At 34.6% G+C, this 18,599-nt stretch overlaps 1 protein-coding gene across 1 annotated transcript in view; it reads left to right on the forward strand.

The window, feature by feature from the left end:
- LOC110039529 (vacuolar protein sorting-associated protein 53 A-like) overlaps positions 1–18,599 on the forward strand; it is a 39,456-nt gene that overhangs the window by 15,146 nt on the left and 5,711 nt on the right. Inside the window, exons 7-10 of the mRNA XM_020744631.1 lie at positions 541–691; positions 2,044–2,114; positions 13,118–13,242; positions 15,121–15,281. Coding sequence (XP_020600290.1) covers positions 541–691; positions 2,044–2,114; positions 13,118–13,242; positions 15,121–15,281 — 508 coding nt within the window. The remainder of the gene's footprint in view (positions 1–540; positions 692–2,043; positions 2,115–13,117; positions 13,243–15,120; positions 15,282–18,599) is intronic.

Below are 18,599 nucleotides of genomic sequence, written 5' to 3' on the forward strand. Positions count from 1 at the left end.
TAAAAATATGTTTGTTTAATGTGTTTTTGATATATTTTTATTTCTTTTTGTTTCTAAAAACAAATAAACATATTTCTGAAAACACTCAAATAACTTTTAGGCGTTTTCTTTTTAAAAATGACCATATCTTAGTGGCCCTTTGAGATCACGTTTCATTTTTATTTTGATTTTATTTTATTTATGTTTTGATTTAAAATAAAGTATGTTTTGTATGGTATAACACGGTAAGTTGTTTTTAAAAACACTCAAAATAACTTTGAGATGTTCTAAGTTTTTTTAAAAATAAATTAAATTTTTTTTTAAAATTAAAAGTAAAAGCATGCAAAAATGCATTAAACAAACATGTTTTTAAAATAAAAGTTAATACCAAAAGTAAAAAACAAAAAAATAATAGTGATGCCAAACAAACCCTACCAAATATATTTTGTTTCAAATCAAAACATAATAAAAAAAACAAAAAATAAAAAATAAAAGTGATACAAAAAGGCCCCTTAGCAAAAAATCCACTATCTCATTCAATGTTTGTTGCTTTGTTCTTAGGAATTGATGCACAAGATTCATGAAATTAAGACGAAAGCTGAACAAAGTGAAACAATGGTTCAAGAAATCTGTCATGACATCAAGAAGCTAGACTTCGCGAAGAGGCATATAACAACCACAATTACTGCTCTTCATCGTCTTACAATGCTCGGTTAGCATGCCTATGTCTTTTATTTCAAATTAATTACAACTTCAATTACAACTCTCAATAATTTTTTGGGGCATTTACATACATAGCAGCACATAATTGTTATGTATTTACATATGTCACGCTTAAACTTTCATATTTACATGCATAACACTCAAATCTTTAATTTCACATAAAAAATAGCACTATTACTATTTTTTAAAGGTCAAATACACCTTTTCGTGCATAGTTTTAAAGCACTGAAGTGCTAATATATAAATATGAAATTTAGGTGTGGGATTTGCAAATACATAAGAATTGTGTGCTACATATGTAAATTTCCCTAAATATTTTGCTGTACCATCATATTTCATTTCAAATGTAATGTCTGGTCTCAAATATACCTAATTGATGTCCATGATAGAACTATGCTCATCTACAAAATACCACTTTTTTATTGACTCAATCCATTATGCCGAGAAAACAAAATTCACATTGAATTGTCACTACGAATAAACTATATGTATTCACCAAAATTAAATAAAAATTGCTCTCTATGTTATTTCACCCAGGGCATCAAAGGGATGTCAGAGAACCTAAGATATTCAACATGATGGGATGCCTTATGTTGAAATGGGAATAATTCCCTGTTTTTTCCTCTTTACTTTTTTTTTATAAATTAAAATTAAATTTGTAATTTTTTTTGTCATTTGAGTCATCCTTTTCTATTAGATATTTGGCATCTTCTAAGTTGAAATCTTTTCATGTTAGTTGATTTTAGGATTTTGCTAATTATTTCTTTTGCCACTGGCTTGAAGTTTTTCCTTATTTTATAAGATTATCCTCTGCTAAAGCTGACTGTGCAATTATACATTTTGAGAACTCATAGCTTGCTTTACTTATTACTGGATGGACATCAATGCACTTTGGGTTCTCTTTCTTTAAAAAAAGAAAGGGGGCAGTTACATATATAGCACACAATTCTGATGCATTTACGTATCTCAGACCTAAACTTTCATATTTACAAACATATCAATCAAATCTTTCACATCAATAAAAAATAACACTATTATCATTTTTAAAAGTGAAATACGCATTTTCATGCATAGTTTTAAAGCACTAAGTGCTATATATGTATATATGAAATTTTAGGCGTGAGATATGTAAATACAATGAAATTTTAGGCGTGAGATTATGTAAATACATAGGAATTGTGTGCTAGGTATGTAAATTTCCCAAAAAGAAAACCAAAAAGGATTTTGCATGTCAATAGTTAAGTGTTCTCCAAGTTGATGTAATATATATCTGCCCAGAGTCACACCATCTGTTTTTGAAATTCCTTTTACCAGAAACACAATTTATTTTCGAATTTGCAGTCTCAGCAGTCGAGCAACTTCAAGTAATGGCCTCAAAACGTCAGTATAAGGAGGCTGCTGCACAGCTGGAGGTAAAGTATTTTTCAAGTGATTTATTTTAGATTCTAATTGAGATTTTCCTAGAGTTAGTTGATAAAACCAGGAAATATTACACGTGTCTTTATCTGAAGTTTTTTTTTTCCTCAAAAATGCTAATTTTGCATGTTCTATAGATTGGTCCCTTTAGCTGGCTTCACTAACGTTCAAACCAGTATTTTTTTAAAGGTATTTACTAATAAAAATAAATAAATAAATGAAGTTCACGTACTTGTTTAAAATGGTTTCTATTTATGCAAAAACTTTTTTGTATGAACTGATGTTTGTCATTGCCTGTCAGCATAGATTAGATATTGTCCAACCAATGGCTTATTTCTCTTGTATGTTTTAGGTTTGATTTTTATACGGTTAGTTTCTCTCTTTCATAATTTGTACTCTGGCTTTTGCCTAACTGCCCATTTACTCTGGCCAAAGTTTCTAATATATTAAGGAATACCTGAGGCACGAAGTCATAGAGCTTGTGTTTACTAATTTAGATTTATAATGAGATGTATTAAATCAAGCAAACACTTTTTGATTTATAGTTCATAAACCCTTCATGTTTATAACTTTTTGTTGCTTTGATGGAAATTAAGAATATGAAGAAATCTGACAGGTAATTTAATTACCATTTATAAGAAATAAGGCATAGAAATCCAGAAGTATAAAAATCATTTTTGATTGAAAATTATGTAGTAAAAAATCTTATAGGACCAAATATAATAGAACTCATTCATTTGTGCAGATTGTTTGCCATATGTTAGATAATAGAAAGGGAACATGATAAAGAGACACCAAATAGTAGAGTTATACCTTTTTTCTACAATAAATAGACGACTTCCCTTGGAATTTTACAAAGTTAGGAGGAATTTACATCCAACCAGTCTTATTTAATTTAAAGTTGAAATCATGTCAATTGATTTTTATAGGCCTCAGACACTTCTATTTATAACCTTAAGATTCAAGATTCCTCATATTTATGTTCAAATGTTAGAGATCAATCAACCATATTCAAATTCAACAAGCAGAAAGGCTGTAGATGGTTCATAGTTTGTAAGAATTGTGGAGGGTTCACGATGCAATGATGCAGGGATGATTAAAATAGGCTTGCAATGTGGAGGCACATGTGAGATCGTGCTAGAGAGCTGCAAATTGAATAATATGGATTTTATAGAATATATTTGAACCACAATTACATACAAAATGGTGAAATGAACTAGAATAGGGGAAGGGTAATGTAAGCGCATCGTGGAAGCCCTATTGACCGGTGTTTCAAATCAATTTCGTTATTTTACTAACACTTTATGATGAATTGCTCAACTGATATTCACCTAATTGATCTGGGCTTAAGTTTTGCAATTTCTAGATAGATGTTAATGAATTATGTACAATTGTTTCTTCATGATAAAATGTACTTTTGATATCCCATATTTGTAATCCACATGAATTTATCTTTAGTATTATCTTTAAGAAAACAATTATCATAAAAATTCTAAAATTTTGCACATTGTTAAATGTGAATTCTAGAGGGATATAAAAAGAGAAGTTTTCAAGGCATTATTTATTTATTTATGATATAAAATCAAATACTTTACAACGAAAATACTAATTATACTAGATTTTTTTTCTATATTTTGAACTTGTTTGCATTTATCCTAACGTGCTACGACTCTAGATGATTTTGTCGTTCTAGATGATAATTTTTTAAAAATTAATCTAGAAAAATTTTTCCATGAATCATCATTTTATTGTTGGATTTTAAATCTTTTATATCTCTGTACGCTCTAAAATTCCCAATTGAATTGTTGATACTCAATGATAAATTTTTAGAAAACATATTGAATGTTTGATAAGTCACTCTCGACTTTCACCTTGTAACAAGAACTTTATGGTTTGGTTTGAAGTTTTCCTATTGGCTTTAGTACCAATGGTTAATTGTCTCTCTTAATTACGACAAAAACATTAATTTGATTTGGGTGAGAAAGTTTTACCAATATTAATTTAGTGGATGGCCGGTGAGGGTGTTTGAAATGATGACAAACCTGGTTAAGATTATAAGATCACGTCATCTTGAGCTGGCATAGCTTGATCTAAGGATTTGTGCCAACGCCTTTGTAGACTTAAGGTGGATGCTTGTAGAATGGGCTAATTTTAAGCCGACTTTAACTAAAAAAAGGTTTCGTGCTCTATCAAATGTCTTATGTCTCACACAACTCATAGACATAGCCATTAGGGAATTTGAGCTTTAACCATAATCATAATTTATTAGTCCTATCACATTTAAATTAACCACCAAGTTACATAAGATATGTTAGTGTGATCATATATATACCATTGATATCATATTGAGTCAAACTTTTCGTCAAAATTTCATATTTTAGTCTTGGCAAATTGATGCATATGATCAATGTGTGGTTATTTTGAATGCAAAACATTGAGTATAACTAAACTCATTTTTTTTAGGATAATTACATACAGACCACTCGAAACATTGATATTTACAAATTAAACACCCAAGTGAATTTTTTGAACTACCAAACCGATCTGTTTATGTGTGTCACGATCAACTATTGAGAATTTGGTAAAAATGAAAAATATGGGTTGGAATTTTACCATGAATTTTGATATTTGATTGAGAATTTGAAAAATGGATGAAAGAGGGTGGTTGATTTGTAAATATCAAGTTTCGGGTGGTCTATATGTAATTGCCCCTTTTTTATGGATTTTTTATTTTTTTGTAGGATCGCTTAGACTATGATGGTGTTCCTTCATATTTTGAGTTGGTTAATTTATGTTCATCATTGAAAATGGAGTCCAAAAAGACTTATCTTGAAAATTTAGAGTATGTTTTTGTTGGTGATCTGCTTTGATTATAATTTTTTGATAACATCATACATTACAAAAGAAAACTGCTTTGAACTGTTTTCTTTATGGTTGAGAATATGTTTTTAGAATTGTCCCCCTCCCTATTTTAATTTGCAATGATTCTAACCATCATGAGGTGGGCGTTGGGCAAACTCGATTAAGACCACATGATTATATTTTTTTGGGTTGTCATAGTCATAGATCATGGTCTGGTTAGTTCGATTATTATCTCAATCTAATTTAAGGCTTTTTTTTAGCATCTATGTGATGCATTGTCTCAAAGATCTTGTGGAGATCGGTTGGTTGCTTGCCGAATGGTCTAATTTTAAGTCAACCTTATCTAACAAAGGTTTTTGTACTCTTATCAAGTTAATCTAATGACACACAACTCTTTAACTATTAAGAAGTATTCTAGTTTTGATTGTAATACTACTTTATATATTGATGCCTTCACATTCAAGCTATTCATCCAATTAGAGAGATTGTGCCACTTCTTTAATGACATGAGATTTTTTAGCATGGTAATACTATGATATAACATTATATCTTTTAACATCTTGGTCAAACTTTAATTTGTCATCCTTGAAAAATTGACGTAGATGATGAATGAATGACTACTTTGAGCACAATTGGCCCAAAAAAACTGACTGTCACTTAACTTTTTGGATATATATATATATATATATATATATATATATTTAAAAAAGCCCAAGGGCTAATATATTAAAGAGAAAAGACACAGATATGTTGTATGGGTGGGCTCAAAAATAGACTCCCAACCCACACGATACAACACACCCAAAAAAGTTAAAAAGGAGTACATATAAAAATAAAAAAAACCCAGAATTAGGCGCTGAAAAAATGAGGGTAATCCCAATCTTGTCCTGCCTCTGGCTCCAGTTCTCGGAAAGGATTCAGTTAGCAGATTGGTAAGGTGCGTACCATTACCCGACGTAACCAAAATATCATCCATAAAACTCCCGAGCTCAAGTAGATCTCCGTTCTTCTTCTTCCTCCTGAAAGTATAAACTTGTCATTCCTCATCCGAAGAATCAGTCTGACGAGGTGGTAGAGCTGAAACAGAAGGATTACCAACTGTAGTATCTACAATAGGTTCTAATATCTGTGAAGTATGGGTTGCCTCTACACCGGATACTTCCTGAAGAGCGGGGAGCTGCGAGGTTCTCCTGATTATCAATCTGAATACTGTTCTTTGTAGGTAATATTCCATCAATATTGTTTTCTATGGGGTTTGAAGGTGTTAACATCACATCACTTGCATTAACTGTAACAACAGTGTCAATGAGGGGGGCACAGGGGCAACAATATCCTTCCCAGGCGGAATGGTGAAATTAAAATGTCCAGAGCAGTGGGGTTAGACCCATCCTTATTCACTTGAACCTTAGATTTTAAATTTGGATGAAACTTGTGGCATTTATCAAAGACACGACCAAACATCTTACATTGGGTACAATATGGGTTCTGTGCTCCATTACGATTTGTTGTCAATAACCATTATGGGTTGTGCCCAGCCAGACTTCAATAACATCAGATAAAGTAATATTTCTTTACACAAGTATTCTGACCACCAATGGTCTGATTAGGTTGAAAGTAAGTAAATTTAGCTTCAAAGGATTCCCAAGGATGACTCTAATAGAGTAAAGAACCTGATGGTGAAAAAAATGCAGCTTGAGACTAGGTAAACTAAACCATAACGGTACAGTGAGAGTTTCATGATTTGGGTCGAAATCCTGAGACCACTTGAGTAGCTTCATAGGTTCACCAACAATGTTAAAATAATTTTTGGAGAAAAGCCGAGTTTAGTCTTCAGGCACGGTTAATTGAATCAAAATAAGTCTCCCGTCCATGAGCTCTACTTTCCACTTTCCTGCTAATTTGAGGTCATCAAAACTTATCCTGATAACCTTCATAGGTGGGTGTCCCCACTGAAATTTTTCAATGAGAGCAAACATGAATTTGTCAGTCAGGGTTGAAATTTCTGACTCAGAGAAAAAGAGTGCTGTTTTCCCACTTTTCCTGCTTGCATAATTAATAAAGGGGCAGTCACCTGTACCATCACGATTCTCCTTATAACTTGTGGGGAACATAACTGTCGTTTTCCCCTGAGGATTGCCCAGAATGTGGGCAAAAGAGGTTTTGCCAGATTCAACTGAAGAAGAAGGAAGCTCCATCACAACAAAGAGAAGCCCGAGAAGCCTTGCAGGTCGGGTAGAGGGCCGAAGAGGTCGGGGCGCTGCGAAGAAGACAGTAAACCGCAGACAGGAACAACAGATGTGCTCGACAAAGTCGAAACCTCAGTTCGAGAAAAGCCGCGCAGAAGAACCGCGGCGAGACGACGCCGCAGAAGCAGGAAACGGAGCCGGAGAGCACGATCGGCCCTACAATGAGCAGCGAGCAGTGAGTACAGGCGCAGCTCGATGAAGCAAACGACAGAAATAGAGGAGCGTACCCCCCTTCTTCTACGAGCGTGGAATTACAGCAGCAGAGGCTAGGCGAAACCCTAGCCATGTGTGTGTGTGTGTGTGTGTGTGTGTAACTAGCTGAAAATTAAACAAAGTTCTGGCTCAGGATGAAGGAGATTTTTTTTTCCTTTAAATTCATTCTTAGCTGTACCTGAATGGAACTCTTATATTTCTTTTAATTATGAGATTGCTGAGATTCTTTTAAGCTATATAGGTTTGGCTAGCACACACTTCAACAATGTATTATGATTGGGAACCATCTACCATCCGATAAAAATTCAGATATTTAATATATGTGGATTAAAATGCAATTATTACAAATTAATCAGTAAAAAGACTATAAAAATCAAATACTTTCTATCTTTCTCTAATTTTGTTGCCAGGTATTGAGTATTAAGTATTCACCCACGAATGATAACATCGTGAATTGAAATGAAAACACCAAATCACATGGGACAAATTAAAATAAGATCATGTTTGCAGGTAGGGCAGCCAAGAAAATCTATTTCTACTTTGTTGTTCAGTTGCTGTCTCCTTTTATAAGGAACGGCATACCTGCATTAAGCGTGTGACATTGCTGTGTTTGGGAATGAAGCTTTTGTCAAATGCAATGTCTTGCGAGAGGTTGATGTTTGTAGCAATATAAAATTTAATTGTTAGTAATTTTTATGAATAGTTAGCAATCTAATACAGTAAATGTCAAATGTGAGGGACTGTTTGGTTTGCTGAAAAAATACTTCAGTGTAAAAAGAATGTAGTATCAAAGTAATATGTTTTATTTGGAATAATTATGAGCTGTTTGGTTTAGTGTAAAATAAATGCACAACTTTATAATTTTTACTTCTTTTGAACTTAAATGAAAGTAATATAAAAGGTGAGATTGACAATAGGCTGGGTGGCGATGGGCTCCGAGTGGCAGCAGCTGGCAGACGGTTGGCGGCTGGTAGGAAGTTGAACTGGTGGCGGCAGGTAGGCATGTGAGCTGGTGGCGGCGACAATGTTGTTGGTGGGCAACTTAAAGTTAACGACAGTGTTGGTAGGCGGACCGGTGGCGGCGAGCGGATTGTAAGGGTGGGCGGCAGTGACAAGCGGTTGGCGGCAGACAACTCTAGTGGCCGACAATATTTTACATCAAATCGTGTATTTTAAATTTACTCAAATCCAATGGATTTCAAATGCATTAAAATGAATGAAGGAATGAATTCCAAATGCATTGCTATATTACATTGTATTTGAAATTCTTCCTACCAAATCACTGGATTTCCAAAACTTATGCAATGCAATGCAGTCTTTTTGCAGCTGACCAAACAACGCCTAAATGTGGTCTTCCTTTGGAATGCTAGCATTTTACCGTCTAATTTACCCCGGTAGTTCTTGGGATGAGAAAGAAGTTAATAAAAAGCTTTGAAATTTGTGTCTAATTAGACTAAACTATAACAAAATTTAGACTAAGTGGGACGGTAAATATAAAATAATTAAGAAACCCTACTTCTACTATCACAATGAAAATGTTGAATGATGGTATGTGTCAGCATTGTATTTATTCATTTTTAATTTTATTAAAGTATGCCTTCCGATGTATTTTATTTTATATATATATATATATATATAAGCACAAGGGCTAATATATTAAAGAGGAAAATGTACAGATAAGTTGTATGAGATGACCTAAAAGAAGACCAAACTCACACAATACAACACATACAAAAATTCAAAGAAGCAAAGATACATAAAAATAAAAAATCAAAAATCCACCAACGGGGGTAAAGGTGTTAGGGAAGTCCCATTTTAGTTTTTCCTCTGCCTCTAGTTCTTGGACGGGAGCCAACTAAGAAATTTGTAAGATGCGTACCACTACTCGAAGTAACCAAAGTATCATCCATCAAATTTCTGAGCTCAAGTATGTCTCCATACTTTTTTTTCTTCCTCCTGGATGTGTAGACATGTCATTCCTCATCCGAGGATTGACTCAATTAATCAATGGATTGGTCCAAAGGTGACCAGACAGGTGTAGGAGGTTGCACACCTTGATCCCCTGAGTCTGAGTAGCATTGACATCTTTCTGGACCTGATGAGGCGGTAGTGAAGCAACAGAGGTATATTCACCTGTAATATCAGTGATAACTAGGATAGACGAAGTCTGAAGATTCTCCCTCGCCTCCACGATAGGAGGTTCTGAAGATGGGGGAGCTATAACAATGTGTGGAGACTGAATGATTGATATATTGCCTGCGGGAATAGTGACGTCTTCATGTGTATGTTTTTGATGATCGATAGTGTCAATAACTTGGAGCTGATCAGGAAGAATTCGAATCACTGCCTCTAGCAGAGCACTTTGTTTTTTTGGTCTGAGGTGGAGATGTAGATGATGACATTGAGTGCTGGAGTGGCCGAACATATGACAATTTGAACAATACGAAGGAAAAGTCTCATTCTCTATCTTCTACCAATATCCATGATGCTGTGTGACCAATCATATTTTCTCAGAAGCAGAAGAAGTAATGTCTCTTTCAACAAGTACTCTGGCTTCAGATGGACGAGAAAGATTAAAAGTAGAAATGTCCATTTTGAGTGACTTACCATAAACTGAGACAGTAGAATACAACACTTTTTGAGAAAAATAATAAAATTTCATATCAGGAAGGCGAATCAAAATCGGAATGATTGGCGGTTCCGTCTGTGGGTCAAAATCCACAGATCATTTCAGAATCTTCGTTTCTCTGTTATCAATTTAGATTATCCTTCTAGTAAATAAGCGTGTGTATTCTTTTTCATTATTAATTTGAATAAGAATATGTCTACCATCTAATAGTCCAATTTTCAACTCTTCAATAAGGTGCATAAGTTCAAATTCTTTGCGAATAAGCTTCATTTTGAGATGACCATATAGAAATTTCCCAACCAAATTTAGACGACAGGAGGAAGCAAGTTGAATATCTTCAGCTTCTGTAAAAAAGATGACAGACTTTTGATTTTTCCTACCAGGTTTTGTGATGTCCTCCTCCCACTCAAATGAAGGAGGGGAAAAATACGATTTAGGTGTACCTGAGGCGTGGACATCCGTGAGGGCAGCTGCATACGATCTGTTTGAAGTCATATTCAAAATAAAGGTGTGATGTTAAGAAGAAAACATGGAAAAGTGGCGTCGACCGAAGAAGCTGAAAAGGAGAACACCGGGAGCCGCACTGCAGAGAGCCGAGACGAGAAGGAGGCGCGAGAGCTACTCGCGAGATGGGAAGGAGCGGGAGCCGCAGAACTCGCGAGAGACCGCAGAGCCGAGAAAGCTTGCAAGACGGGAAGGACGCGCCGCAGATCGCGACACCCAGGGAAAATCAGGCGCGAAACGCGAAGGCGCCTGTGACTTAGATTTTTATATAGTTATCTCAGGTTATGCTTTGCTTGATTTATGTCCATCATTGGACAAATCCCTCCATGAGATTTGTCTTGAAATTTGAGGGCATCCTCCGACTATGAATTTTTTTATTACTGTACCTTTTACGAGGGGAAATTACTTAGAACATATGTTTATGGTTAGGAGCTTAATTTTTGTTATGAAACCCCCATTTTGATTTACAATAATTATGTCTAGCATGGTGTGGCGGAGGCACCGTTTATTGTAACATGTGGATCATTGTGCTATGAGTTTTTGCCAACTCTGTCATTTGTAGGGGATTGGGCATGAGAATTTATTTCTAGATATTTATTAAGTCCATAGTTTTCACTTTTGTAAAGTCATGTCATTATTTCCATATTTTTTTTCTTGTCGATGTACAATCGTGTACCCTATATGTCACGTGTACGTTCAACTTTTAAGTCTCTCAACCTTTAGGAAGCAACAAGGAGGATACTCTTTGTTCATTGGCAAGCTATCAAGGGTTTTTGTCAGTTTATTAGTTTTGTTCAATTTTGTCCTCTTAATATGAGTTATATCTTATTTTTATTTCTTGGACTATTTTTCATTTTCATCATCTCATATTTGTCCTAAAATTAATTTTTTATTATTTTCATGTAAAATTTAGATAATATTTTTTAGTGCTTTCGCATTGCCTCCAAGTAGAGGGCATCGTTGTGTTTTCCAGGGCCACCCACCGTGTAAAAAAGATATGTATAGATGGTATACTAGACACGATTATTTGATATAGAATCTTTCTAGAAAGATGCATATGGATGGAATGCGGAGTTCTTGGTCGTGTCTTTAAATCTATCACACTAATAAATGCATTTATGGACATTCTATGCACAAGTTGTTACAAAAGGATCAGGATGTAATTATACATCTCTGTATTAAGAAAGGTGCGTACATATACTTATATGAGGTTGCAATGTTACTTTATTTCTATCACTCAAGAAATGTGTGTATGGACATTTGGAGTTTTCTTGCACAAGTATAAAAGAGGGACAATAGGATTTTTTTACTGTGTCATGAAAGATGCATACATGTCTCATGTACGGTGTTGATGAGATCTCAATTACGCGCCTTTGCATGAGGTTGGCGATGAAATAATGACTAGGACTAAGGAGAGTGTCAAAGAGAGTGGGGTTGCGAGGTGAAGTGGTTGTCAATTATTGGGTGTTAATGGTGGGTGAAGAGGCCATGGGTTGAGAGTTTGGGAGCGGGGGACATTAAAATATAGAGGAAATGAGAGAAAAATAGGCGATGAATTCACTCAAAATTCTAGCAGCTTAGATTGATAATCACAACACTATTGAAGATATATTTTATCAAATTTGATAGAACTAATTCACAAATGTAAGCAACTACTTATAAATAGAAGCAAGGAAACGGATAAGAGTTTTCAAAATAGTAGATCCAAGCCTCACCTAGCAAGAGGTGATGAATTCACTCAAAATTCTAGCAGGTTAGAGAGAGTTAACATCAAATGAATCAGAAATTAGTTGATTCAAAATTGAATCTTGAAAAAATATTTTGACATATGTTACATACCTCTATTTATAATCATGATATTCCTCTTATTTGCCTTCAATTACGTGCATTAATTAAGGATTTCAAATCTATCAATATGTGTAGACTCTTGGACAAGTTCTTCATTGTTGAAATCCTTATACTTGCTGCAACTTGTTGGAATTAGCTATTTCAATATATGAATGTATATGCTATCGATTATTTGCTTTTATTATATATATTTCTTTCACCATTCAATTGCCGTCACTTCTTTTGCATATTATTGGGCCTTCAGCACGGTGCATATCTTAGTAAAATATGCACATGTATCATATGATTTTTTTATAGAGTTTGCAATAAAAAATATGGTTCATGAAATTAAATATAAATTGTTAAATTTATATAAATAAAATTTATTCTTGATATATCATATTGAGATATATAAATAAGTTTTTATCTAAATACCGAGTTTAGTTCACAAATTATGAAGTTTAAGATTCTTGTATTTTTCCGTATTTAAAAAATTGGTAAAACATTAGTTTTCTTTTTGTTAATAACTCATACACGCAGATTTATGCAGTTATGAAGAGCAAATTTTCCAACTATGGTACATAAGCAACGTCTCTTTTTTGAATGAGTATTCAAGCATAATCTATTCATGGACTTTTCGTGCATTATTCTTCTGGTATTCAGTTGTCTTAAAAAAAAGGCTTATCTCTACTTGCTAAGGTTTTCATCTTCTCTTCAGGCAGTAAATCAGCTGTGCAGTCACTTTGAAGCTTATAGAGATGTACCAAAAATAGCTGAACTTCGAGAGAAATTCAAGAACATCAAAAAGATTCTTAAATCTCATGTATTTTCAGATTTTTCAAGGTTTGTTGCCATATGTGTAGACTAAGCCCAGTGAAAGATAATTATTTCTATACTGTTATGTGAAGCTTTTTTATTAAATAATTAATTTCTTTGTTCCACGGATAGTTATTATTAATCGACAATTTTCTTAAGCCCTGTTTGGGATCACTTTCTATTTTCTGTTTTTTTATTTTTGAAAATAAAAGAATAGAAAACAAACAAAAAACAGTGGCAGTTTTTTCTTTTTTTTATTTTTTTAAAATTTTATTTTTAAAACACATAAGTTGTGTTTTTAAAACATCAAAAACACAAATTTTGTTTTCGCTGTTTCAAAAACATTTTTCGAAGCTAGCGGGGTTGCACATTAGAAAAGAGAAAAAGTCCCACAAATACTATATTTCCTTTTCGTTATAATCTTGTAACCGCTTATTTGCTTCAAATAATAATATTTCTTTTTCCGTTATGATTTGGGTTACCTCAGGTATCATTTTGTTTTCAAAATTCTAATAATATCTCCCATAATTATGAAAATCTCTATCAATATTTATTTTATTTGAATTAGAGAAAATCCTTGGAGTTTTAGATGTAATCTTTAATGCCTCCGTGTTTCTTATTCAGGAGCATTTAATGCTTGTAGGTTATATTTTGTTATTAAAGAGTCAACTAAGAGGGTTTAGCTATACTTATGTTAACTCTATATGTTTAATGTAGGACATCTACGATCTAAGTTTCTTTTCTACTACAACAACAACAACAACAAACCTTTGTCCAACTAAGTGGGGTCGGCTACATGAATCATTTTTTCTCCTTTGTATAACGGAACCAAATAATGCAATGAGTGAATATTAAGCATGCAAAGAAAAATTAAAAAATCATAAATAGCTAATTAAAACCATTATCCGTTCTCTTTTGGTATCTGCAAGAAAATATGCAAAATTGTCTGACAACAATTTAGCTACACTCATATAATTCATAGAAGTTGTGGGAAAATTGAAATCAGTATATACCATAATTCAATACGAATTCATAATGCAATTAGAAAGTTTATTTTGTAGCAAATTGAAACACAATTAATCACAAATTATATAGAGAAAAAAAAAAGGTAAGAAAACTCCAAATATGAAATCCAGCTTGATGCTCTTGTTAGAGCATGACTTCCCTTGAAAATTGATTCTTAACATTTGCACCATATCATAAGAATTTAAAATGTAACAAGCATTCAAAATTTAGAGAAACCAGTGATTTTATTAAGAAAAGAAATAAAAATTACATGCCTTAGATTTGATATCATAAATATAAAAATTTTCCAGTGTCCGTAATCCCAAACTCTTAAAATCCATATAGCTGTAAACCAGCGCTCGTTCCCTAATAGCAGTAAACCAGCGCTCACAATGAACCAAGCTAAATATTTGAATCAAAAGCTGAACTAAGGCAAATAAATCGAACCAAGTAAAGGGAATTAGAGTCTTAGAGTTTATATTGCGTTCTCAGTGTCGATGTTATATACATGATTACACAAGTAAATTAAATTTAATCACTTAAATACTAGATAGAAAGAAATAGAAAAAAATAGCTTAAATAAAAATTAAAACTTTGCTGACTAGTTTGCTTATTTCAATGCACAAGATGTATATTTTTGACAAACATAAACTTCATATGTTCAGCACCGCTCTTGATATGGTCTTGATTGTGATGATGGCCTGTTGAAATGGCGAAAGAGTCTAACAAATCCCCCAAGTAAATGATATGAAGCTTTTAACGATGATGATGATTTGCAAGAAATTAATTTCTTAACTAGTTTTTTATTTCTTGGTTCTGTATTACTCGAATATTCTCTTTGAATTATTTAAATTTTATAGTTTACTTTTTTCAACGTTATTATTATTAGTATTTTTACAGCTTGGGAACTGGAAAAGAGACGGAAGAAACAAATTTACTGCAGCAGCTTTCAGATGCTTGCTTGGTGGTTGATGCATTAGAGCCATCTGTTAGGGAAGAGTTGGTAAAAGATTTTTGCCAGAAGGAACTAACTTCTTACAGGCAGATTTTTGAAGGCGCAGGTGAAACTTAATGAATAGCTATGATTTTTTTTGTTTTTATTTCATTAATATTATTACTATCTTTCTTTAATTTTCTCTAATACTTATGTCTGTATTCTTATAATTTCTCTGGTCCTCAATTTAAAACTGTTGTTTTGAAGGTGTTTTTTTTTCTTTTTTTGAAGGTTCTTCACAGTTAGAATAGAGCCTCTTTTCTAATGATCTGCTTTTTTGATTCAGTTTTTGAACACATGATGAGAGAGAGAGAGAGAGAGCTAGAGCTTTTTTCCTCACATTTTCCACCATTAATCCTATAATTAAAAAAGTTGACATTTAAAGTAGTTTTATTGATATTTAAAAATATTATCTTAAACCTTATATTAGCTATTTTAAACTCTTAATCATGCAAAATTTTAAATGAAACGTGGAAGATATGCGAGGGCAAATATTTCTATTCTTACAAAAGATTAATATTCTTATCTTCTTACATGCATAAAGAGAGCGAGAGAGATTTTCTTGTAAATTGTTTTCTCTTCCACACTTATATAGTTTTCAAAGTAACTTCAACCCTAAGATCAAATTAAAAAGATTGAGGCTTGATGTTAAACCTCAGGCCAAAAGTAATGAAATGAATCAAAATCTAATTTTTATTACTATTAATACTTTTTTAAAAATCAATGCGCTACAACTTGATTTGATTATTGATTATTATGAAAGCAAGAAATATTGCCTCTGATGCCATGCACAAAGATCCACAACTTGACCTTAAATCAATTATTTTTACCCTCTTTTATCTCCCAACCCTAAACTCTAGCCATGCCAGTAAGGAGATACATGCTCGAGCCTATTCGGGAAGAGATACAACGAGGGATCCACCAAGTTCAGCGGAGGCGTGTGGATATTGTTGATGAAATACAATGGGAGATTACCCTCGACCGAGATTGGGAGAGTCTAAGGGGAGCCAGAGACAAGGATCTAAATCCCTTCCATAGGGAGGACTTCAGTAATGTAAAAGACCGACCAAGGCGCTTTGGAAGCCAGTATTAGAGGAGAACAAGAGCAGAGCCAACATGTGGAAAATGAGAGAATCTGAAGATGAAACGAGAGATCCAACGCTAGTACTTATCAACTGACTGGAGACAGAAGATTCAGACTCTAGCTTCAGATGTAGAGAACACTTCACCGGGTGACCACCACGTCTTACAGACAGTCCTTAACCTCAGGGTCTTACAACCATATTACACCAGGAGACAAGCTGAACCCGTTAGAGGAAAAACCAAGTCAGAGTGGAGAACAAGTGGAAACAATTAGTATCTCATAATCTTTCCCTGCCAGGAAGTGTTGCAAGTGTTACAAATTTGGGCATGTTGAATCAGATTGCACAACTAGACAGTGATCTGTGTCATGGAGCAGGACGTTCTTGAAAAATTGAGTAATGATACAACAGACACTAACGACGGCGAGGACACAAAGCAGGACCAATTTCAAGTTGAAGAGATAAACGATGATCCAAAAGAATATGCAGACTTCATAGAGGATTTTCAATTTTCAGCGAAAGCGGAAGAGACGCCATCAATTCTAGTAGACCCCAAGATAGACATTCCAGCTGAGGTAACGATGGCTATTCTAGAAGGTAGTGATTCTGATGTATTGGACATTCTGATAGAGTACAAGATTATAGTGCCTCAAGCTAGCATTTTGCAAGTATTGAGGGTAGCATCAGCAGAACTGACCTTGAATGTCCAAAAAGGGCATGAGTTTGGGGAGCCGATATCAGACATAGAATAATCCAGATAAGAGAAATTCTGACATTTCAGATCCGTAGACTTACCCCTGAGTTGCCTCTACTGAGAGGTTCCGCATGTCAGAGATGAAGCCCTTTTTTGCCATCTCGGGAATATTACATGGAGTTATTCAGATGTTAGATTTAGTTTAGCCGGTGCCCATCATATCATATGTCCAGGCGGGAGTGATGAACCCCATCCTTGAAATTTATCAAAGGAGCTTGATGGGAGGGAAATTCTTCAAAGTGATCTTGATCCTATCAGTGGAGAAGAAGGAGAGGGCTCTCCTGAGTGGTTGTAAGTGAGAGTGGTGCAGCCTGCCACAAGTTTCACCCAGTGTTGACTTCTCATATATTGATTTATCAACTTTTGCTGAGTACGAGAAGTGAAAGAAGCATTTTACAAATGGGATAACTCGATACTTGATTTGTGAGAATATATTCTATCTACAATGCCAGTTCAGATAATGCTAAAAGAGGATAAATACCTATTATGTCAGAATGTGTTGTGTAACGACAACACCTACGTGATCGACCTCCCAGGAGATTGCAATATCTCTTCTACCATTAACGTGAACAACTTGACTCCGTGCTATAAGGAACCAGAAACTTTGATGAATGAATTCAAAGCTCCCACAATCACGGGAGATTTGCGCGGGAGCTTATTATCGCGGTACTGTAGCTGCTACAGTACCACAAACCCCTTTTTCCAATTTGATCCCTTACTTTTTCTATTTCCTTCCTATTCTTATTCTTTCCTATTCTACTTTCTAGTCCTTATGATAAATATGTTGTTTGTTGTGTTTGGGTTAGCTTTTGGTGAGTTTTAATTCAGATTTCCGTCAGGACACCCCTCGATGTAAGTTTTCCCTTTTGAGGGCTGTATCTGAGGGATTGGTCCTCTCATGAGGTGGTGATTATCTTCCTCTCATCACCTTCCGCATCTTCCCACATCCCTCCCTACTGCCTTACCTCGCTGCAACCGACCATAATAACATCCCATTGTTGTTTTCCGCAGTTCTATCCTCCCCCATCGCTTTCTCCTCATCCTCGCTGCTCTCGTTGTCCCAACCCTCCACCTTCGCTGCCGCAACACCCAATATCTTTCCTTTGCCTCCAAATAGCAACCTGTTGTTGTTTGGGCTGCCGCCCCGTGTTGTCCTGCTGTTCTAGCTGCCTATAACCGCTGCCACCCCTCATCCACAGTCTGGAAACCCCTTCCCTACCTTGCCGCCACCTCTCCAAGCCTCCTAGTAGCCACCACCATCACCCAGGATCCACCTTAACGCGAGTTGCGTGTCGTGTGTGCTGTATTTCTCCTATCAAGTGCATTGAATTTCCCCTATCAAGTGCATTGATTGTAACCGTCTATTTGCTTCCAATAATAATGTTTGTTTTTCTCTATTGTGGTTTGGGTTAACTCCGATAGCACTAGTAGAAGACTTACTTTTTGCAAGAAACTAAATGGAATGTAGAAAGTTTTAAAGCATAAATTAATGTTGTAAATTAATTTATATTGGTATAAATGGGGGGGGGGGGGGGGGGGGGGGGGGGCG

The sequence above is a fragment of the Phalaenopsis equestris genome, unplaced genomic scaffold, assembly GCF_001263595.1.
Source record: "Phalaenopsis equestris unplaced genomic scaffold, ASM126359v1 Scaffold000002, whole genome shotgun sequence".
NCBI classification, from domain to species: domain Eukaryota; kingdom Viridiplantae; phylum Streptophyta; class Magnoliopsida; order Asparagales; family Orchidaceae; genus Phalaenopsis; species Phalaenopsis equestris.